The 24660-nt window shown below is 36.1% G+C and overlaps 1 protein-coding gene and 1 non-coding gene across 3 annotated transcripts in view; one reads left to right on the top strand and one right to left on the bottom strand.

Annotated features, from left to right (window-relative positions):
* LOC110370411 (serine/threonine-protein phosphatase 2A regulatory subunit B'' subunit beta) overlaps positions 1–24660 on the top strand; it is a 128381-nt gene that overhangs the window by 55160 nt on the left and 48561 nt on the right. Inside the window, exon 1 of one of the 2 annotated variants that reach the window (XM_021326210.3) lies at positions 18617–18761. The exons of the other annotated variant lie outside the window; for it this stretch is intronic. Coding sequence (XP_021181885.3) covers positions 18759–18761 — 3 coding nt within the window. The 5' untranslated portion in view covers positions 18617–18758. Of the gene's footprint in view, positions 1–18616; positions 18762–24660 lie in introns of those variants that run through there. 2 annotated transcript variants of the gene reach the window in all.
* Positions 6802–7780, bottom strand: LOC110370458 (uncharacterized). The gene is made up of 2 exons (XR_010276461.1): positions 7668–7780; positions 6802–7301 (listed from the first exon to the last, which is right to left on the bottom strand). It is a non-coding gene; the product is annotated as an uncharacterized LOC110370458 (transcript).

Consider the following 24660-nt stretch of genomic DNA (forward strand, 5'->3'; position numbering starts at 1 on the left):
TGCTAATTCTGCAAGTGCATTAGATGCGAAGGGAGCGTTTTGTGTCACTGACGTGGGTACATTTGAAATAGAAGCCACATTTTGCTGTTGGGAAATTTGATTTTGCCGACAACCAGTATTCAACTGTGCCGTACTGGTTTGAGATTTAGCCTGATTGGGTCCAAAGCCGGGAGACAACTGAACTGATCCTTGTTTGACAAACTGGACATTAGGTACTGGCCCTGACCCGGCCTGTGGCTGCAAATTAGCTTGGAGACTCAATGATGGCTGTATATTCCCCTGTAAATTCGCGCAGCTGGCTTGTTGCAAATTGCCTTGTTGCACTGGAAAATTGATGTTAAATCCTCCATTTGGGGTTTGGTTTATGTTATTCGCTGTATTCGTCCTTTGCAATGGTTGTTGGAACCCGATGGCATTGTTTACGCCTACATTTTGATTATTGGGCAAACATTGTTGTGCACTATTTCCCTGGAAAAACAAATCACGAATTTAGATAGATACACACCCACACATATAAAATATAAACACAAAAAAATATTTACCTGTAGATATAATAGCAGCAACGTACAATAAATTATGGCTATCGCCATCTTGAAAATCTGTACAATATTCTTTTATTTCTTCTTATATACGATTAATTATATCTGTTTGAGAGATGTGACGTAATTGCCAGTCAATTATCTGTGTATCTTTTATCTGTGCGTGAGATGTGGGTAGTTCGCATTATCTCGTCACGTCTTTCAATGGAAGACGTATGAAATGTCCGATGTAAGATAACATTAAGATAATGAGTACCTTTAATTTCGATTCCTTCTATGACTTTTGCAATAATGACTTGTTCGAAAGTTGAATTTGTACATAAAACAAAAAATCTTAAACTTCATCGATGTTGGTTCAGTACTGAGTGTTCGAGGCTCTTAGAAGTTAAGAACTTAGCACTTATGCTTGAGGTCAAAACATTACTGTGAACATCTAGCACCCACTCATGCTCAAGGAAACTTGAGATTGCTCTTAACCTTGATCGATATTCATAAAGCACATTTGAATATCGATAGCCTAGGCCTACTCTAGTAAATTATCTTCTTAAGACGACATTCCATCTTTATCTAAAACATTAGGGGCCTTACTACAAAAACTTTAAACCCTGTTTTACACTTGTCTAATAAAATTTTGGCTGCAAAATGAACCATATGTCAACGTCATAATTTGACATTTTTTTAGACAAGGCATAAACTGACGTTTAAAAGTTTTTGTGGTAAGACGGTAAGTGTTGTTAAACAAAAAGATGAAACCCCAATATTCTCGACTGAAATCTCAGCATTTGAAATAAAAGTGATAAATAGAAATAACGATATACTTAGTTCAAATAAACGCCTTTAAATCTATACATATAATAAATCTGTAGAAAAGTAATTTTTGTACATTGAAGAAATTGACAAAAAAAATAGCCAGCATGTTAAAGAATAACTAACAGAACCCATTTCCATCATTTTTGTAATTTTTGTCTGTTTGTCTGTTTGTTCGTTCGGGATTCACGTAAAATCTACGAATTAAATGCAGACAATGCTTATATACAAAAATTCTACGTAACTTGGGGTATTACTTAGTTTTTGTTTCATCGAAATCGATTCACTTTATCAAAAGATATGATAAATTTTGTGAATTCAAGATGTAAAATATTACGACACGCAATCTATTTGTCAAAACTGTACATTTGAATGTTGTACTTATATTAGTTGATCGGCCTATTATTAATCTTTACACAGAAAACACACCTTTATAAGTAACTTCGGAAGAAAAAAAAATATGAAAATTTTGTTTAGCCAAGGTTAAAGTAGCTCCATCTGTGCTAAATCTGTGGTAAATAAAATACATCAAATTAGTCAAAGGAGCGAGATGGTAAATGACAATATTACCATACATTCTTTATAGAGTATTATTATTTCAACAGATGGAGTTGTGTATTTTCCGTAATTCACCATATTTTAACACGTAGTGTAATTTTTCGATAGACATTTCAATAGTGTTTGTCAGTTTGCCGTGCCACATCAAAATCCAACTATAATTATTACCTTGATGAAAAGAAAATTAATAGTTCTCAGCCAAATTTAAAATCTAAATTATTTTTCTTCTTAATCTTAATCTTAATTATCTAATCATCTAAATTATTTTTTGAACATTATGTCAAAAATGATGACTTTAGTGGAACAATTAATTATCGTTTAAAGTTATAGATGGAGTTCCTATCAGGATTTTTTCATACACATAGTTTAGCTTATCTTCCACTAATGTACTGGCCTTAAAACAAATTACTTTGAGTGAGTAGTATTAAGTAGACCTTAATTATTTTATCTGATGCAAAATATGTAAACTTAATCCTAGAAGAAATGAGGATCTATCTCTCGCAAGCGCTGCTAAGCGTGAGGTAGGTAATGTAGGATTCTGTAGCTTTAAAAACAAGAACAGATACAAATGCAGATAAGAAATGGGAGCTTTCTCTATTTAATACCATACACACGTAAAATGCTTTATGCGTCTGAAAACGTACAAATAGCGCGTCGCATGCCAGAGACATGCTTACTTTCAACTTCTGATCGCAAGTACACTGTTCACGATTACGAACAGTCTCAGTACGACCCGAGCCAAGTCTAAAAAAATACCTTTTATATAAAACTACGTTTGATGTCATTTAATCACAAATCTAAAGACAGAATTGTTCTCTGTTGCAAATCCTATCCACCTATATCCTATCCTAATCCAGAATGCATTGCAGGTGTGCATAGCACAAAAACCAATGGTATCCTATTCGAGAAGTCAAAAGAGTTGATCTGCCAACGTCGCCATCAGAATTACATTCATCGTTGAATGAGGTGAATAAATTTTCAGAAACCACAATAACAGTAGGAGCCAAAGCGTATTATATTATCGCTTCATAGAGCTCTGATTGGCCCCAGGTGACCAAGTCAGGTCTGATTTGTTCGTTCATCAGATCTTTGAAAGTGTTTCGGTGGATACTTACTGTCGTCCTGTTTACGTGTGACACAAAATATACGTCCTCCGCAAGAGCGAAATTTTCCCGGTATGCGGTAGTGACGCACAGTATACAACACTTATGTTTCTTTTGATTTGCTGGCTCCACCAAGAAATGACAAATTGCGAGCGCACATTTTTAAAATCTTGGCAAAACTGCAGGTTTCAAGTACGAACACATGAAGTGGACTCTCACAGATACGTACATTTTGCCTATTCGTGAAGTAATGCAAACATTTCGGTGGAGTCCCGGCTTAGGCCACCACATTAGGCGTGCGCGATCCTCGGGCGTGTGAGTAGCGCGGGCGCCGCGCGTGCGTCGCGAGCGCGTTGCATGAGCGTCGCGTTTTGCTGCCCTGCGGCGTTTGCAGCGCGCTCGCGACGCCCGCGCTACTCACACGCCCGAGGATCGCGCACGCCTAATGTGGGGTCAGCCTTACCATAGTGAGTAAGTGAAACTATCCTACCCTATGCGCCTGCTGATGATGATGACTCATTTTATCATCCATCCAGCTATTCCCCAACTATGTTGGTGTTGGCTTCCAGTCACCGAATCTGTTTGAGTACCAATATTTTGCTTGGAGCGACTACCTATCTACCTATCTTCAATCCAATCGACTACACAAGACGATATCCATGGTAAGACTGACAGACTTTCTGGCTTCTGATTAGTCGCAGCAGCTGCAGAAAATTTACAAATGACAGCTTTGTCAGACTCAAAGCATATAGACATAGATTATAGCTGTTTCCTGTGAAAATTACTTACGCACCATACGTAATAATTTTCCAAATTGGCTGACTAGATCCAGAGATATTCACAACGTCACAAACTTTACTTCTTTCGTTTAGATAAATGGTCACATCCACAACACAACCTTGATCAATGAATCTATGCTGCTGCTAAGTCATCATCCTCCGAGCCTTTTTCCCAATCATGTTGGGGTCGGCTTCCAGTCTAACCGGATTCAGCTGAGTACCAGTGCTTTACAAGAAGCGACTGCCTATCTGACCTCCTCAACCCAGTAACCCGGGCAACCCGATACCCCTTGGTTAGACTGGTGTCAGACTTACTGGCTTCTGACTACCCGTAACGACTGCCAATGGTGTTCAATGACACCTATGACATCTATGCTACTGCTAAGTGCTAATCCTAATTATACTGTCACGTGAAAGAATGCACCTACGGGATAAGTAGTATTTTGACTATTCTATATTGCCCACGCAGACGAAGTTGCGGGCAACAGCTAGTAATTAATAAAATTCTGCAGTAGTCCGCTCAGGTACCAGGCGCGCAGAGCTGAAAAGCGGTGGAGCATTAACAGATAATTTACGATACATTATTGAAACAAGATCTCCCGTGTTCGATCTATCGCTGCGATATTAGATAGTTTTTTTTATTGCTGCAAGACTGTCGGGTGGAACACTTTTTATTGGAGTTGATAGCTAGTTTTCTTTTTGTTTGTAAGTCTATGAATTATATAGCTGTTGTATAGAGACAATGTAAGGTTTATATTCTGAAGTAATCTGTGACATTGTGACTATAAATTGAATAAACTGTGCATTTTAACACTTCCATAACACTCCTCCATTCCAAAAGCAATTGAAATAATGTACCGAAGAACTTAATTCAATCCTGTGCTATTTTCAAAATAATGTTTGTCCTTTTCTTAATGAATGCAAGCGTCGCCGTGAACTAAGCTAGTTTTATCGAGATTTTTCTTTAAAAAGATTTTACGATGCTGTGCTCGCATTTGCAATGGAAAGTGATTGATTAATTACACATCTAAAAAATACTCGTACTGCTGTGATCATGTAATAAATACTCGTATAATGCATCTTAATAGTTTTTATGAGACAGGTTATATTGTGTTGACAAATGCCTTTTCTACGTGAATTGAATTTTTTACAGTTAAAAATAAAGACAGATTGAGAATTATTTTGTTTTATTTTCATTAGATTTGGGTAAAAAATAATTTTCGTTACAATTTCTCAACAGTTTTTTGACTAAATTGACAGAAACTATTACATAGGTTTAGAACTGAAGTAACAAATGGAAAAGTCGAGAAAAGTGCGAACAATTTTCGTAATGGCAAAAATTACTTAGACACATTACGATGTACATAATTTACGCTCAAAAGGATAAAAGGCGATCGAATGATTTGAGGCTTTCAAAGGCTTTTCTTCTGCACACAAAATCATGTAAAGGCGTTGTGAAAAATTATCTTATTCTCAGGGTTTTCGACTCAAATGGTATTTTATATTCACAAACTAAATAAAGAAAGCGGTGTACGTGACTCTCCAAAAAATATTATTATCAGCATATTACTTTAGGCTAGAACTTAAGTCGTTTACGACGTAGAGGCCAAGTTTCGAAAATAGACAGAATTTGATTTACGAACTGGTTAAAAAATGCACTCTAAACAGACAAAAATAGTGACTATTCCTGTCTGCAGTTTTCTAGCTTATCTGTAGCGTTATAAATATTTACGTCTCGAACAATCTGTCGCAGCTGGCAAATTAGAAAAAAAAACGTTCAAGCATAAAGTGAGATAACGCAGTCTTAGTTGGTTGACTGTCTATGCGGGGCGCTGTCACCGTGCAGAGAAAAAAGTGAATTTTATAAACAAGATAAATGATCAGTAACTGAAAATAATGTGAAGATTATAAGTCCTGCAGATTTTTATGGTCGTGATGATGTGACGTGGATGTGTGTTAAAATGGTTTAAATAAAATGTAACTTCGTAGACTTCTTTACGTAAACCTTAAATGTATTGCTTTAGAAAAAATGTACTTTTTGGAGCTCAATAAATAAAATCTTTTGGATACTATAATAGAGTTCTATTCATCCTAATATGCATGCCACTAATGATGTTTTTCTTTAATAATTAAAGCGGGATTTATTAGTGTATTTTAACTATCAACAAAAACAGCCAGTAACCAGTTTGAAGAAGGGAGATGATTAACTATACAGCTACAAACATTGGCAATAAACAATCGTGCAATCCCTTAATGGCTCAATAGAAATGCTAATCCGGATTGCTAGTGATACCGTTTCCTCGAATAAAACACATTCTAACTGGTCTTACATTATTTAGATTGCTTTCATTATACATTGCTTAGCTAGTCATCTATTTAGCACTCCTCTACATAATATGTATCACTATAACGGAGTTTATATACATGCATTAAAAAGTTTCTATTTCAAAAGTTTAAAAATAGAATTATCATGAAAAAAAAATTGCCATTTTTTATCACGCTGCGCTGCTCCGTCGACATCGTAGAGATCAAAGGAAAAATGTCTGACTCAAAAAGTCATGAGCAAGACTGGAAAATGCTGCAATGTGAACATGTGAATTTTTTAGGCCTATATTATGCTGACGATGATTTTTTGTACTTATCGATGTGATCACCGCTATCTAAGCATTAAATGACTAAACTGGTTTACTTTTCTTCTGAAGAGCATAATTACTTGAAGATTTGGATTCGATTACGGGGGACAAAATAACTAGGATTCGATGAACAATTAGACCATAGTCCACCATTCCGATTTCAACTTTGATATTTATCTCATTAAACGTAGGTGTTACTTATTTAATTAACTACTACCATCGTGTTATTTTAGGCATTTTCCTAATATAATAAACGTTAATATCCTAAATTGTTTGTCCATCAATCTATTTTAGACCTTGGATATTTAAATTTGGCTTGCAGGGTGTGTGCAAGCCAAATTTTACTATATTAAGGGAAATTGGCTGTCAATAAAATTGATGATACCGCTTTCTCATCATGTTTATTAATCGTTTTTAGAGTGTTGTCATAAATTAAACATTAAGTTAGGAAATAAATAGATATTCTTATTGTAGGGCCGCCATTGGGTCTGGATTGTTTTGTGCCATGGATCGGGCTGATGACTCATTATTATTTTCGTTATCCAAGTCATTATTAGCCTCGGCTTCCGTCGAGACATTCGATTCATTCTCCGTGATAACATTCACTGTATCTCCATTTCCACCATTGCAATCTCCATCGTTATTATTTCTTCCTGATGTAGTAATTATAGGGTTGTTCGTAGGTATGGGTATTGGGTACGGTATGGGTATGTTTTGACCCCCGCAGTTGCAGCAACCGCAGCAACCACCGTTGTTATTCCTGGTTGCTAGGAGTAGGACAGTGAGAAGGAGGCCGAAGTCGTCATCATTGTTGTTGTCGGAGATTGTGAGAGGACCACCGCCATAATATGGGTAGATTCCTTGAGCTGATACTTCAGTTTCCTGTAACAAAAACAGTTAGATAGCTATAGAACGAATTGTTGATACATGTGTCCTAGTCGTTCGATAGATCATTGAACTTATAGGAATGTAGCTGTAGAAAAGTCGAAAAGTTAAAGAGGTTTCGGAACTCTTTGTGTTCGCTTGCCAACTTAGATTTTCCTTGTGCGGCTGTATGTTTGAAAACTGCGGTACGTTTCCTGTTGTTGTTTGAAAATAAATTCTATGCACATGTTAATAAGGTTTTAATTTACTTTTGATTTTACCAATTATAAATACCAACGAGTTGATTATTGTGTGAAGGTTAATCACAACTTAGAATTTGAACAAAATTGAAAAAAAAAAGTAACGTGTATCTTCTAAACTTACCGTATAGCTAAATAAAAATATAGAAAATATGGCACTAAAATAAATTATTAATTTCATATTTAATTAAATAGTTATATTAACTGACTCATTGGTGTCCACTGGCTGCCGATAAGACATCAAGTGAACTTTCTTAATGGGAGATATTTTATACTTGTAGTTGTTACATCAATGAGTTCCCCTTATCTTATCGATTTAGAAACGTTAACGTAAATTATCTCACGTGCTCACTCGATAGGGGAATTTATCTTTGTTTGTTTATTCTATTAGAGTAATATCTGTGTGTTTTGAATCTTACTTAGGTGCTTAATTGAAAAGTATCTGTGTTACTTATAACCAAAAAGTTAAACAGACATTTGACTCGACTTTAAGGCAAATGTATTGTTTTTCGAATGTCTGGTCTAAGTAGGTACTATTCTGTAATAACGCTCGAACATTTTAGTTTATACCAATTATGATATTAAATCTATCTTGTACATACCTACGTTATGCAAATGAATTTTTGCAAAATGTTGAACCCTTGTAATTGCAGGCGGTAATCGATCGGTTTCTCTATTAATAACCGAATGTTTGATTGAAAATTGAAACACTTATGTCGTACAAATGTTCCTGGAAATGGACTGGAATGGAACTTTATTTAATTAACTAAGTTTGATTGAAAATGTTCCATGTAGGTAGTGCCAATATAGTTCGAATAGGTTTTGATAATTTCTGCCTATTGTTAATTTACTTGTGTGCTTGTTTACCATTTTGATGGAACTTAAGTCTTGCATGAAGCGTACGATCAGATCCCGTTATATTAACCTGCTCTCTAAAACTATCTTATTAAGATTAAATAATGCAATGTAAAAAGAAACTTGCTGAATCAGGCGTCTATGAAGGATTCCCTGACAATAACCAACTGACATAACCAGATAGGCTATCTTTTTCTTTCATATCTTTAGGTAAGAAAAAGGAGCGTTTTATCCTAATAGATTGCGGTACCCATTTCTCACGGAGCGATTTACTATGGAACATAGCGTCCCTTGGGCCAGATTCAAACTTGTGAGACAAAAATGTACGAACGTTATTGTTGTACGTTTTTATTCCTTTGTGAGCACTAAACGTTGCTAACATTCATCGTACGACAGTTGTGTGAACAATGTCCTTTAATTACAGCGTAATAACATTTTGATTGTAGACGTTAGTTCCTAATACTTAATCGATCATATGACAGTCTCTGTCTATGCCTTATTCTAAAGACTGATATAGCTCCCGAATTGAAATACGAGACATCGTACTATCTGGATTGTACTAAATCTACATTTAATTTACATAAACATTGTTGGGTCAAAAGTTGCATGCCGGCAATATAGCGCCAAAAAGGGTCACCTCTTTAAAATGACGATGACGACCGTGATGATCTAAGTATCCATAATTGAATAGCCAGTATAAGGCAGGCAGCATTAAATTATTGGTGCACCATGAAATATTCTAACCTTATTTGTTTCTTTTAACAACATGTAAATATGAAAATACGTATAAAAGCAAAGAAATAAATATAATTAAAGTAACATATGTCTGTTTTTGCGTGAGGGCAACGTTTTCGCGTGCAAATTGTTTTTATCTGGCAATAATTACTGGCAAACGGTATTCCTCGAGTCGTCCATTCAGTTTAATTACAGTTAACGTAAACACACAAAGTTATACGAGCGAGCTTTAATGCTGTGAAATATTGGGAATAAAACAGACGTACATATGTGGAGTTGATGATCAATAATTAAGGATATGTCGATATGCTGATGAGTACAAGAAGTTTTATATGTTTTTAAGTAGGTAGGTATCACAAAAGGTTTAGGGGACCTAAAAATTTGGCTATTTTTAAGAATCTATGTTTAGTTCATTTTCTATTTCTGAGGCTGATTTTATTTAATTAATGGTGTGCTGAATGGGAAGTTAGATATAAGTACATAACCCCAGCGGGGCCCAGCAGGGCCAAGGCCTGCCGGGGCTGCGGGTTGTTCGAAAGAGATACCGCGGCCCTGGTACATAAAAGGCCTATGACGGAACACGACGATTTTAGTCAGTAAGAGTCTGACACTCCCTCACCGCTGCTAACCCACAGCGGGAGGGGTCATTTGATGATTTTACGTCGCTAAAAAAAAAAAAAAAAAGATATAAGTACATATTATTGTCGCATGTTATCGTGTTATGTTTTAGCAAAAAAAACTTTACCACACAACCAACCATCCTCTTGTTTGTTACTTTCTTTTAAATCTTTCGTCTTGCAATATTTTAACTTTGTCACAGACAGCGTTCTCCAACAAAGTATGTCCCTTCCCTTACATACACATGATGTAAGAAATACATTACAGCATATGAGTGTTCAGCTACTTGGAGTTTTATAGTCTCATCTATCACGGTCATATTCTGTTAGGCGGGGCGGGAGTAGCGAATTTTCAAACTAATACTCATTGGTTTAGAGTAGTAATTATTTGTAGGGAAGACTACTATAGATTTGTCTTTCTCTTTTGATAATTAAAACTGTTTCTTTAGGTTATTTCAGAATTATGAGTTGTCTTAGACACATGTACAAATGAATTAAAAGCATTTGTCCTATGTTCCTTCTACGACGCGAATGCGACGTTGCTGGCTTTATGCAAAGCTCTCAGCAGTATGTGAACACAAAATGGCTGACACCATTTAGAAGTTACTCTGTTTTGTGAATACATTTTTAAGCCACGGACTTTTGCACAGAAGAAAAATATGTAGTTTGAAGATTCAAAATATCTTCATGTTCAACATGTGGAAATATTAGTTACTTATTAATAACCGTGTATAAGGTATATTGATTCATTGTTGCCGAGATAATGCAGGAAGTGGCAACATAATAAAATAATGATAAAATGTTGCCTTTTCCCTTAAGGTCCTCAAGTAAGAACGCTCCACGTGGAACCAAGTGGGCTGGAACTACTTAAAACCGACATAACTACCGACACGTGTGTGAAAGGAAGGAAAATAAAAGATATTAATATCGTTGAACAAGGATTTTATTAAATAGAATAACATTTACTTAAGGCTATTTTCGTATAATGTAAAGGTTTCCACGAAAACACATTTGTTTTAGCTAATATTTAAATAACAATATACAACAAACAATTAAGTGGGTAAAAATAGAATGTCTATTTTCTGCTACCAACTGATTGTGTTATAAAACAATGGTCATTATTTAACATCTACAGGTTCCAGCACTGTAGCAATAATTCCCAGATATTTCCTCATTATGCCACTTTGGCACATTCAGCGTCGCCCCCGCTTGCAGGCTTACTTTTACTTCTAGAGCGTCCTGAACGACCCGTATTCACAACAGGGTTATTTACAGGAATCACTATCGGGAATGGTATAGGAGTACTTGTACACTGAGAGTTGCCACAACCCCCACCACAGTTGCCGTAACCCCCACCACAGTTGCCACAGCCGTCAAAAAGAGTCAACAGAAGTATTGGAAGGATATTCTTCCAGTTAGAATTAGATTTCTCCATCACTATGATAGGTTGCGGAGGCATTGCAAATGAAGGATCATAAGATGGATAGCCACAGGGAGCAGGCTGAGGTTGAGGCTGATTTTGACACGGATTTATAATAGCTATCACAGGCTCCGGGATACAAGGCGGTGGCATATTCACTTGTAATGTAATCGGATATGGCTGACAATATCCTACATCGTATGACGGAAGAATTGTAGCTGAAGTGTCTATAGGCACTATAGGAGTAATACACGGTTCTATTGTCTGCGGACAAATTTCTTGTACGTAATTTTGCACAGGCAAGATTTCGGCAAGGGGCGGAGTAACTGATATAACCGGCGACACCTGAGGCGTCGGGGCCGTTTGCACAGTAATTGGTGTCTGATAGATATCTACCACATTTGCACTTGGGAAATCGAAGGAATTTGTATCGACATCTACTTGCACAGTTTGTGTTATAGGGGAACTATTTTCTATAATAGTCAATGAGTCTAAATCTGGAGCATAAATTGTATCTGATATTTGTTCAACTACCGGTAATGGATTCGCAGAGATCGTAGTTTCGATTGTTGGGATACTTGAATAAGGAGAATATGATGTGTAAGCATTTGGAGTTACATACACTGATGTTGGAAGGGTACTGACCGTACAGTCGGGCTGGTAAGATCCGTAGGGGATTGTGTTCCAACTTAATCCAGGATTTGGAAACATTGTTTGGGTGACTGGCAAAGTTTCTGGACACATTCTATTAGCACCACCTACCATGAAAGGATTCGTAACTTGCGGAGTTGCCAACACCAGAGGAGTTGCTGACGTCTGTGCTGAAATTGGTGCTTGATATATGTTAGCCACATCTGCAGACGGGAAGTCGAAGGAATTTGTATCGACATCTACTTGCACAGTTTGTGTTATTGGAGAACTATTTTCAATAACAGTCAACGAATCCAAGCCTGGAGAAAAATATAAATCTGTTATTTGTTTAGCTAGCGGAAACGGATTTGTAGTGATCGTATTTTCGACTAGTGGAGTATAAGCAGAATGTGTGGTATACACGTTCGGAGTTGCACAACAAGATGTCGGAAGTGTGCTGACCGTAGCGTCTGACTGACAAGACCCACAAGGAAATGTGTTCATCAATCTTGGATTTGGAAACATTCTTTGGGTAGTTGGCAAATATTCTGGAAATATTCTATTAGCGCCACCCGCTAAGAGAGGATTCGGAACTTGTGGAGTGGCCAACACCAGTGGAGTCGCTGGCATCTGTGCAGATATTGGTGTTTGGTAGATGTTGGCCACATCTGCATTTGGGAAGTCGAATGAATTGCTGTCAATATCCACTTGAACCGTTTGTGTGATAGGAGAGTTATTTTCTATTATCGTCAAAGAATCTATATCTGGAGAATAAAATCCGTCGGTTTTTTCAACAATCGGTAACGGAACCGATTTGTCAGGGTGTGGTATGTATGTCGAATATGTTGGTAACACATTTGGATTGGGATAGAACGTCGGAACGGTATTAGGTGTAATGCTTTGCGGATAAGACCCGTAAGGCGATACGTTGTTCAAACCTAATCGAGGATTTGGATATATCTTTGGCGTGCCCGGAAAATTATCTGGTAATACTCTATTAGCAGATGCAGCAGATAAGAAAGGTTTTGTGAGTGGAGGAGTCTGCAAACTTGAAGCTGGGTAATACTCCGATAGGCCAGGCCCAACATCAACACTTGTCACAGACACAAGAGCATTCTGTAAAAGTAAAAAAGTTTTGTTATCAATCAGAGAGACTTTATCCTCAAAGTTAAGGAGATAAATAATGTTAATGAACTTACGTTGAGCGATAATAAAGTGACGACGAAGCACAGTGTCTGTCTCCGCGGAGACATTTTGAATAATTATTTTTACAAAGAATTAGTTTACTTAATATACCGTGTTTTCATCGTGATATTACACACGATATAGCCTGGCTATCTGTTACATAAAATTATTGCAGTCATTGTGTTTTTCGTATTAAATGCTAGTTTATTTTGTAACTTATGGAATTGCTGCAAAACTAGACGACATTCCTTTGATTAATACTTATTGGAAAAGATAACCTTTCATACTTATGTATTTTCTATAGAACCGCTGAAATAGTTCTTCAAGCTATATTTTATTTGAATTATTTAAACTCTACCTGATTATCTACTTCTACAAACATATATTTAAGCTCAGACAATTTGAGAACACTAGCAAATATGAAAAGCTGCAGAAAAATATACGGAATTTTATTATTTGATTCCCAATATTGCGTCCGCGAATGTCGTTCATTTAATCAAATCAATTAATCTCTTAACTCTCGTCTGTAAACTTCTCGCGACCAATTTTAAATTGCCACTGTCGCATGTCGCAATGCCGTCTGTAATGTTTTGGTCTCTACTATTACAACACTTTCTTTTATTTCAAAACGCTTATCAAGATTTTCTTGTTGCAGGTGAGGAGATAAACATCGCGGTTTGACACGTTCCTGCTGGCTGGTATGACCGTCATTCATAACTGTCTTGTTACCATAATAACCATAAAAATCTATTTCAAAACGTAGACTGTTGAAGTAATCAATTCAACAATATAAAACCGTAAATCGTTTAGAAATCACTGATTGACTGTTTTAGGAAGAACACAAATGTATGATAGAAGATTTATTGAGTAGCAACGCCCAAATTCCGAAAACAGCAATCTTCGGTAGACATGACAATGAGGTTTCTCCAAAAACAGTGGTTTATTACCAAAAAACATTCTCTGTGGGTGGTTAAAGAAATCTCTAAAGGGACATTTCGCATTATCGTAAATATCGATTCAATTTCCCCTTAAAATTGGTCATTTTGTCCAATTTACGTTCGTCCGTAAAATGTACTGAGTGACGAATGTTCCATTTTTACATACAATGAGTTTTTTTTATATAAATAAATCTTTTGCGGTCGACCTACGTCATTGTTTATAGTTGAATTTGTGCCGAAGAAATCGGAATCAAGACGGGAGATTTATTCATCATCTGGCTAGTGTTTCACCTCAGACTAAGCACTATCAAGCTTATGTAACAAAATATTTTTCATTATCGTTTGCGGTAATAGCATCAATCTGTTCTAGGAAAAATCCAGTTTCAACATTATGTCATAGTTCCGTTATAGTATTCCCCATGCCTTATTTTCATACGGAGAAGCAATTCATTCGCAATTTTAGCTTCAGGCTTCCTTAGCTTTCCATTCCACCCCGCTCCCGACTTTGAGTAAGCGTCTTCCGTAACACTCGCATTTTGTAGTTAAGATTGGTGGGCATTGGTGATTGCACATGATATTATGCATGTCATTATAAGTATTTAATGAAACCGCATAGGTAGTGTGTAATATAACTTTTAAATACAGAAATCATTTCTCGATGGTCAAATTGTATACGAAATTTAAATCGCAATTCTTTCAAAACCTCTTTTAAGAATGCGTTTGAAAGAGAACGTTTTCAACAGTTTCTTTGATGATCATTGGGGTGTATTTTGTACGTCATCGTCTATTAGTTTACGGAAATGTATATCCGGAGTAGTTTTTATAGTCCCCAGTGTAGCTCGGAGGCGGGCTCATTTGAAATATGGGCTGTGTCGCGCACACTCGTGACTGCTGCTTTTGATAGCTTTGTTACACGTTAGAGCTGAAAGCACTTGACGGCTTTATTTCTTGTTCCCTTCAACACTTTTCTTGCCTTTAGTTTGTGTTTTGTTTGAACTGTCGTACGTGGATGTTTTAATTTTGACTACACTTTTATTCTCATCGTTCCTACCGATGTCCGTTGACGATGGTAAAAATGAGCGCCATAAAGCGAGGTAAAAATAACTCGCACTTATCGACTAAGCAGAAAACAATTTAAACAAAAACCGCTTTACCAAAGTATTTTATTAAAACTTCAGGCAAGTCATCAGCTCAGCAACACTCAAAGTTAACACGACAACAGTCCGTAAATAACCATTCGCCAAGGAAGTCGACGTAAGGAAGTTTGTTATTCGAGAGATACGAGCGACTGTTAACGACATCCGTCGGTTATCGGTCGCGGCGTGATTGATGTCACTTTTTGTTCTATACGTAGTTGTTAGAGTAGAAATTATGACGGCCAGTAATGAGGTGACGGTAAATTATTATGTTAGAAATCTGTAATCAGTCAGTAAATGTGGCTTGCAGTATCATCAAGTGTTTTATACCTTCTCTATTAGTCGGAAGTGATTCTGTCTCTGTACAAAGTGGCAAAGCCAAAATTGCTGTTTCAAACCATAGTGAAATGCATCCACAAAGTTTTGAAACCAGCTTATAAATACCGAAGTTTAATCGCTATCCGAAACTTTAACCTTGTGCTTTTGTCAATGATATTTAGGTAAATTAAACTAACAATACCTACACAGTGTTTACAGTTTGAAAAAAGTATAACAATAGAGTTACTGGATGGAGTCTTACCTAGAGGTATTGGGTTGCCCGGGTGATTGGGTAGAGGAGTAACGATCCATGTAAAACACTGGTAATCAGCTGCATCCGCTAAGACTAGAATACGACACCAAAATAGTTGGGAAAAGGCTAGGAAGATGATGAATAAAGCTGGATGAAAAGAAAATGAAAACTTAGCAAATCCTCTTTTGAAAATAAAACTGTAGTGTGTCAAAATTAGTTCTAGAATTCCTAATTTATTTGAAGAAGGCTTTAATGCTGAACAATGTGGAGTATCTCGAACAATAGACTGCGGGCTCCACGGAATCTTGTAAAGCTTTTAATAAGAGAGTGCCGCCGCGCCATCTTTGCGGTGAGATCAGAGGGCATCACATATACGGTATAAGTGAATAATGCGGGAAAAGTGCAGCAAAACAAGTTTTATTTGCTACTACTATGTACTTGGAAATCTCTATTACTTGACCTGTGGAACTTGGTATTATAGTGGGATCTTCAATCTCAGATCTTGTCTTTATAGAGTTGAATGTCTTGTGGATAGTTAAATCCAGCTTTAAGTTGAGATGGATACTGGAAAATCGTTCCAGAATTATCTTCATTGTATTGCAAATTACTAAAAATGCAAATATACTCTCTGTTCTAACCAAAGCTTATGACTAACCAATGGTAGTCTGCTATTGTCAGATGTACAAACAGTTCTTTTATACCTACGTTTAGTTATAAGTTTGTGCCTATAACAGCATGGCAGCTTGCCAGTCTGGTCTACTAGCTACTAGGTGTCAATCGGCACTATAATTTTGATACCAAACCGCTTTCGATACGTTGCTCTGTAAGCCACAAGGGAGATATTTTAGCAGCTAGCTAGAATAAAATTATAGGCATCGATACATAAATATATTAGGTCTTCTAAAATTTATGTTAAACTAGCAGGCTTTACCGGTTTAAACAACATATGTATCAGAACCTTCCGCATGAGTCACTCTATCTTTTGGAGGAAACAGCATGACAGTCCAATCAGTAGTTTTTGAAGCAGAGTTATCTCAAACGCAAGCAAATTACTCCATTTTATAATGTGGCAATGTAGTGATACTTATTCGCTGTACTTAATGATCATTTAATTTAGTCAGTAAAGAACATCTGGGCGTCAAAAAATCAAGTGTCGCAATCTGGTGTGAGCGACAATGACGTCAGAATTTACGGCCTTTGTAAAAGCCGCAATATTCATATACATCAGTTTTCGCCACGGGTGTCCGGTAATTAGCGCGCGCAGATTGAAGGGCTGTCTTTTTATAGTTTTGAGGTTACCACGAGAGGTAATTGACATTAAAACGCGGTTACTATTAATAATGAGCGTAAACAGTGTTATTTTTAACGTGGTATTTATTTTGAAGCGGCCCTTCATTAAGTTTCGTTAACCTAACCTAGTTTTGCGCATATTTCTATCTATGTATTTTGTTCAACATGTAAAGAAAGAAATTGTTGCAAAAAATACAGATTTCCCATAATCAAGTTAATTAAAAAAATTATAGTCATATCTACGCATTTAACGAGTTAAAGATAGGTACTTCGGTTTGTGTTTTCTTTAGAAAATTGAGTTTCAAAATCAATTGTCTTACATAATCTTAATGACATCACCAACGTTTCTAATAGATAATGAGTTTATTGTCAATTTAACAGAATAACAGTTTCATCACTGTTTACAATAATTGTTTTTTCTTTCATTGCAATTATATGCTTTCTAAGTGTAGTTTTGCTGTCGGCGTCGAAGCTACTTTTACGTTGAATACGATTGATTGATAAATGTTGTGTAGACGGCTAGAAATGACTAGAGATACCTAGTCAATAGGTTGTGTACTGAAAGCTAAGCTGCAAAAAGATAAATCTACACCAGCTGCTGACATCGGTTAACCTTCTTCAAGAACACATTTTATATTCGTCTACTCTTGTGAGGATGACTTGTGAAAATGCAACTACGATTTACTTATGTATATTGTATGTATGATATTAACTGAAGGCTCCTTTGGCTTAATGATGATGGATGAGTGCAATTTCGCTAGGATTTTCATTCATGAGATTGTTAAAATTTTGACTCTAATGCTGTTGCTGGTGCTCTAATGTTTTTTTTTGTGTAGAAATATACGTCATCTCAATCTCTTTATGGTGCTTATGAAACGTAGCAAAACCAAAACCTTCTTCTATTCACTTTAACAGTATTTTTTTTTACTTACAAAACCATTTAATTTTAAATCCACAGTTCTAGAGTTCATATATCTGCTGCTGTGAAACAGCCCCACAGATATATGAATTTATATTCCAGTCTGCCGATGTTAGCTCGAACATGTTTAGATTTACAACCTAATGCGTGGACTTCGAAGCACATTGATTGATGGAAAGCTATTGTACAAGGCATCTTGTATGTGAAAACAGCAATGGATGGTACACAGCCATAGACAGTGACTGTAAGACTAGAAGATACTGGCAGGTTACAAAATACAACCTTTTTGCATAACCAAGTTTCTTATTTTAAGAAATCAATGATTTGTCAAGTCAGGTTGATTTCTTGTGAAATGTGATCTTTGTTTTCAAGTGTTTCAAGTTTGTTCAGCGAGTCAATACTTTTAATTGCGGCTTCGTTAGTTGTTTGTTGGATAAATGTAACGTTGTAGACATTTAAAAGTTTGTTTGTTTTGCTCATTACATACTTCGTAGCGTGAAGCATCTGGTAGCAACACACGTAGCCAGCGTATAAAGAACATATGTATTAAAAGTGATTTTAAGCTAAAGACCGCCCCTGAAGTAGCGGTAGTGTAAATTACATGTTATGTGGGTACCCTTTTAGATAAAAAGCTAAATAGTTCATACAATGCATCATCCTCGAGATAAAGTCACACTTCAGCGCTTAATTATGAAAACAACACGGAAGTATGATTAGCATGTAATGCGTAATCTGTGTCTAGTTGCCCAACCACTGATAAGACGCGATAGGCCGTTGGCCTGCGCGGGAGTGGAAGCGACGCGGAGCGTACCTGCGCGCGCGCTCGAACGCGCCTTATCTCCGGTTGGGAAACGTTCATGAACAAGGTTTATTGTGAAATGTACAATAAAACACGTGATATTGTGTTGTGTTCAAAAATATGGTTTGTCTATTGCTTTTATTAGAATATTTTCTTTTAGTTTTTTTTTTCAGTAGGTTTGTATCTTATCGTTCAGGTGTGAAAACTTTTCTACGTGTCTTTGATGCTAAATGAACGAGCTGAATGCTCTGTTTCAATCTATCTCTGCAAACGGTTTTTGATAGGTTTTCTGATAAAAAAAATATGTTCAATTTCACCTCGATCTGACCTTGTTTCCCCGACTGTGAAATTTCATCAAAACAGGTCGTAAATTGATAAATTTTCCGCCATGTAATCTGATGAGGGGCCGCTAGAGCGAAATGGCAATATTATGAGGGCGGAAAATGTGTTAACTTGAAACATTTTAATGTGATCACTAAACATGCCTAATTTTAATATCACATCTGCTTACAAAAACAATATATTTAATCGGATAAAGAATAACACTTGACTTCAAAAATTATTACCAAACAAAAAAAGATTTTAAATAAATAAAAAAGACACTATCACACGATTACATTGACTGCCATTTTGAATATCGAAATTCAAAACAACATTACAATATCGATATCAGAGAATCGATTAAGGATAGTTATCTTTATAGTACGTAGCACGTTGTAGATAAAGCTATCTTTGAAAAACATGATATATAAAAATACTACAAAGTATCAAGAATATTTGATACTTGACGAAGTAAATTGCGCGGTCTTATATTCCCCTTGGAGCACTTCAAAAGTAATAAGGTCAACAGGTTTCAAACTAGAAACCTATTTACGTAGTTTAGGATACCTAAAGTTAATCTGTTTAGTCTGGCTGACTTTTTATGACGGTTTTACGGTTAAATTGTAGGTTGGGTTAAAGAATGAATGCACACAATCGAGGGGTTGTTTTTACGATAAATGGAAAACTTCAAAGATAACTTAAGTCTCACTTTTACATCCATTACATGTTTTTGCTACGTCAATTTCAAAGACCCCAAATAAAATTGGGAACAGGGCAGGAGGAAAAAAGCAAATTTCAAAGTATAGGTACTAACACAAACCTTATATAATGTACCATGTTTTAGACCTTAATAAATTATACCTTTCTGTCTACATATCTGCTAGCTACATAAGCATCATAGGTGCACATATAATTATTTAAGTCTAGAATCAGCCATCGACGTAGCTTGGTTTACACAACTAGATTGGATCGGCTTCCAAGCTAACCTGATGAGGCATCAATATTTTACACAGTGCGATTGCAGCGTAACCTCTACAGCCCATACCACTAGGAAATACTGACTTCCTACTGATATGCACTATAGTAGTAATGACAGACCTAACATATATTAAGATAACAAGCACCAAATAAAGTTTGTGAACTCACAAAAGTTTGGTAACTACGATGTATTCCGAGTTCAGGGTGTCACGATGAAACAGTTATAATTCCGACGTACTTATAGTTTTCTTGGATAACTATAAATTGTTAGATGAGGTAACCCCTAACCTCCCTTATTGTCTTAAAGCAGACATACTCCGTTCTTTAAAAATTCAGAAGCGCGAGTGTTATTGTTTGATTATTTATCAGGTATCAAACTTTGCCGGTTAAACCGAGCAGAAAATCCGTTGGTCTAAAATCTGGTCCGTAAATAAAACTAACCCTTTTTTGTTCCCATTAACCCTACATTAGCCAGTGTTTAGCAACAACAGTGTCACCTGTGGATTCCTTCGCAGTAAGGCGTACGTGGCTTCACGACGTCACGTGACCAACCTGCCTAATACCCTGGGACAAAGCGACGGCATTTGTATGCATCAGCTGACGGCTGGCTAGCCCAGGTGTGTGGTCGTGCTTGGGAAATTATAAAAGCTAAACTGTGGTTTTGTAAGTTTCTGAAGCACCTGTAATAGGTCTATATGGAATAAAAACCTTTGACTCTGACTTTGGCTCCGATACGATGGCTCTACAATATTAAGCAAGAGTGTGTTCATAGATCAAATTATGAAAAAGAAAGTCACTTTCCTGACTTACAGAATAACGAAGAAGAAGGCGGCAAGATTTTCGTAATTTGGATCAAAGTGCTATTATTGCAAGAAAAACAAAATAAAAACATAGAAGGAAAATAAGGCAGCATTGGAAATTAAAACGAGGGGAAAACAATATACCCATGGAATATCCCAAAGGACTAAAATGTTGCTTTCTTCCTTCCCCTAATAGCATAATCTGTAAGATAATTACCAATTGGGTTCCTGTTCTCAACTTTCCAGGTATTACTAACGAATTCCATTATCTTGATTAGGTTTTCAACGAACTGAACTATCTAAAATTGTAGCAAACTTTTCTTTTTCTAGAATTTTTGAAAAAACTTTTAGAATATACGCTAACATTCATTTTAAAATCATATTTACCTATCCCTATGAACTTTATCTTATTTAATTTTCTACTTCTAAAAGTTGTTGAATATAATAACATGAGTGCTTCGTGAAGAGTTATTTTTGAAAATGAACTCCATTATCGCAAGTCCATACTTTTACTGAATTCTTTTCAGAAAAAAAAATTTTCTGCATACAGTAACGAACAATTTTTTTTTCTAAGAATAATTTACAACTATTATAAGTTAGAACTTACTAAAGTTTCCGTACCTACATAGTTGATACTGTATTTATCTAAAAGCCGACGCTTTTATGAACCGAAACTAACTTTGACCAGAGTTGCGGTTGATGAAAATTGTTACATGAAGTTGCCAGTAATAAAAATGAAGAATAAAAATCGAAAGTTCGTGTTTAACCTCACTGAAAGTAACCTTTGCGGAAGTACGAAACATTTTGTTTTTTAACCCCCGACGCAAAAACGACGGGGTGTTATAAGTTTGACGTGTGTGTGTGTGTGTGTGTGTGTGTGTGTGTGTGTGTGTATGTGGCATCGTAGCTCCCAAACGGATGATCCGATTGTAATGCGGTTTTTTTTGTTTAAAAGGTATGTCAGTCGGGAGTGTTCTTAGCTATGTTTGGTGGAAATCGGTTCAGGTCTTCAAGGTCATCAGCTCGTTTGCTAGATGTGATAGGAATGTTACACGCTCAGTTTACTTGCACGTATATGTGGGATCTGAAATTTGAAACACTAATGTCTTTTGGAACCACTGAGCTGGTCTGCTGTTAGGGCACGAAGGTAGGAGACGTAACCCTGAACTGCCTTTTAGTAAACCCATCGAGTTTGGGCTCGTTGAATTTGTCTTGACGAGTTCTCTTCATGTTTCTCATTGACGAGAACCTGATGCTGGAAATGGGATGTGGCGGATGAAACCCTGGAATGCCGGAATTAAACGGATAAACCGATTTATATTTTTGCTGAAAATCTAGAATGTCCAAAGGTGAATCTTTATTTCTTCTCAATCTGTGCAATTCTCCCAGAGCCAGTTTGTCATGAGGATTGTTAAACAGCTTCCTTTGGCCGAGATCGCAAATAGCGACCCCATCTTAAGATAAAATAAATTAAATGAAAGAAGGAAAAATTAAAGAGCTCCTTTAAAAAGCATGAAATAAAATTAAATTATAAATTTAAAAAAACCCCCGACCCAAAAAAAGTACGCAATAATTATGACAAAAGGTTAAAAACGCTAAACCCTATAAAAAGCAAAAAATAACTTTTAACACTACGTAAACTAAATTTTGACGTGTCGGGGGACCGCTTTTTACCTTCATAAATACTTACATAAATCAAATGATACCTACCTAATTACAACATTCGTTTAAAAAAAAAACACGTATCTAAAGTAATGAATTAGAGCGGTCCCCCGACACGACAAAATTTAGTTTACGTAGTGTTAAAAGTTATTTTTTGCTTTTTATAGGGTTTAGCGTTTTTAACCTTTTGTCATAATTATTGCGTACTTTTTTTGGGTCGGGGGTTTTTTTAAATTTATAATTTAATTTTTTTACCGATGGTTTTGTTCTATTTTTAGGATATTGTTGTTATTTTCTTAAATACCTAAAACATAGTGATAAATCAACGTAAAATTAAACTGTGAATAGTTATAATTGCAGAGTTGTACTATATAAAATTAGCTAAATAAAAGTAGAAATGGAAAACTGTAAGTAAATAAAAAAAACCGGCCAAGTGCGAGTCGGACTCGTGCACGAAGGGTTCCGTAAATTACAGTTAAATCAACCTATCTCAAAAACTATAAGAGATACTTTGATCAAACCAAAAATCGTTGAAAGAGTTAATTAGCATGCATCACCTCTATTTTTTTTAGAATTTTATACCCCGTAGTTATAAAAATAGAGGGGGGGGGACATACTTTTTACGACTTTGAGAGCTGATATCTCAAAAACCGTTCACTTTAAGAAAAATGTTTTTTAGAAAACTTTATATCATTTTAAAAGACCTTTCCATTGATACCCCACACGGGTATGTACATCGAAAAAAAAAATTTCATCCCTCAGTTACATGTATGGGGGGCCCCACCCCCAATTCTTTTTTTTACTATTTAGTGTCATATTTTTGTAGCGGTTCATACAACACATATTCCCATCAAATTTCATCACTGTAGTACTTATAGTTTCCGAGTAAATCGGCTGTGACAGACGGACAGACGGACAGACGGACATGACGAAACTATAAGGGTTCCGTTTTTGCCATTTTGGCTACGGAACCCTAATGAGATAAACTTTTCAAAACTACAGGAACATTAAACGTGTGATCTTTTACGGGCTACCTTAAGCTAGTTATGTCTGTACAAGTTTTTATCCGCAATTTTAACTCCTAAAGTTTTCAGTCAAAACTTACCCGAGTGGCTTTTGCAGGGAAATGCAAAGCAATTTTCCTAGGGATTCCTAACACTTGCCATTGGAAAAGTAATCCTATTGCTTGAGGGTAAGGTTGAATTTTGCGTGGGGTCGTGTCGTACTGCATTGGTGCACCGCCCTTGACCGGCGTGGAGAGCTCGGGGCGTTTACTAAAGCCTTCAAATTAAATATTAAACTTTATTACGCGATGCCACTACAATGTGAATGTGTTGACGTACGGAATTTTCGTTTAGTTTTAATGAAATTAAGAAATAATTAGTGTTGCATTCAGGAATGAGCGTTTATCTTTCCATCATAGCTGCAATTCCAAAACCATTATTAAAATTGCCATTAAGTATCAAAATACCTACTTTCTGATACTGTTCGAGATAGTTTATGCTAAACATATACCCGTCTCAAGTGTACACGAACGGTTTACGAGCATCGCTTTAATTAAACCGTTGAAGCTCGAATCTAGCCACTTTCGGTGACAAATTGGCTTATAAAACCTTTAGGTGTACGTGTCGCTTTCACAGGTGATTTTTCCTCGAAAAATGCTACGTTATCGAGCCAAAATGAGTATCGGTACGCCAGGTATTTCGAGGGAAAATATTGACTAAAAATATTTACTAGAAAAATTGAGAAAATAGGTTCATTAAACGCGCTCAATGGGGTCTTAGTTTTACGATAAGCCGTTTGACAGTAATATGGAGACCTTTGTTTCATAAGTACCTATGTTCCATCTAGGGAAAATAATAAGGTCTTTACTATTAAGGGATAGTATTTCTTATATCAATTAATTAAATTATAAATTAAAAAAAACCCCCGACCCAAAAAAAGTATGCAATAATTATGACAAAAGGTTAAAAACGCTAAACCCTATAAAAAACAAAAAATAACTTTTAACACTACGTAAACTAAATTTTGTCGTGTCGGGGGACCGCTTTAATTCATTACTTTAGATACGTGTTTTTTTTTAAACGACTGTTGTAATATCATTTTATTTATGTAAGTATTTATGAAGGTAAAAAGCGGTCCCCCGACACGACAAAATTTAGTTTACGTAGTGTTAAAAGTTATTTTTTGTTTTTTATAGGGTTTAGCGTTTTTAACCTTTTGTCATAATTATTGCATACTTTTTTTGGGTCGGGGGTTTT

The sequence above is a fragment of the Helicoverpa armigera genome, chromosome 5 (genome assembly GCF_030705265.1).
Source record: "Helicoverpa armigera isolate CAAS_96S chromosome 5, ASM3070526v1, whole genome shotgun sequence".
NCBI lineage: Eukaryota > Metazoa > Arthropoda > Insecta > Lepidoptera > Noctuidae > Helicoverpa > Helicoverpa armigera.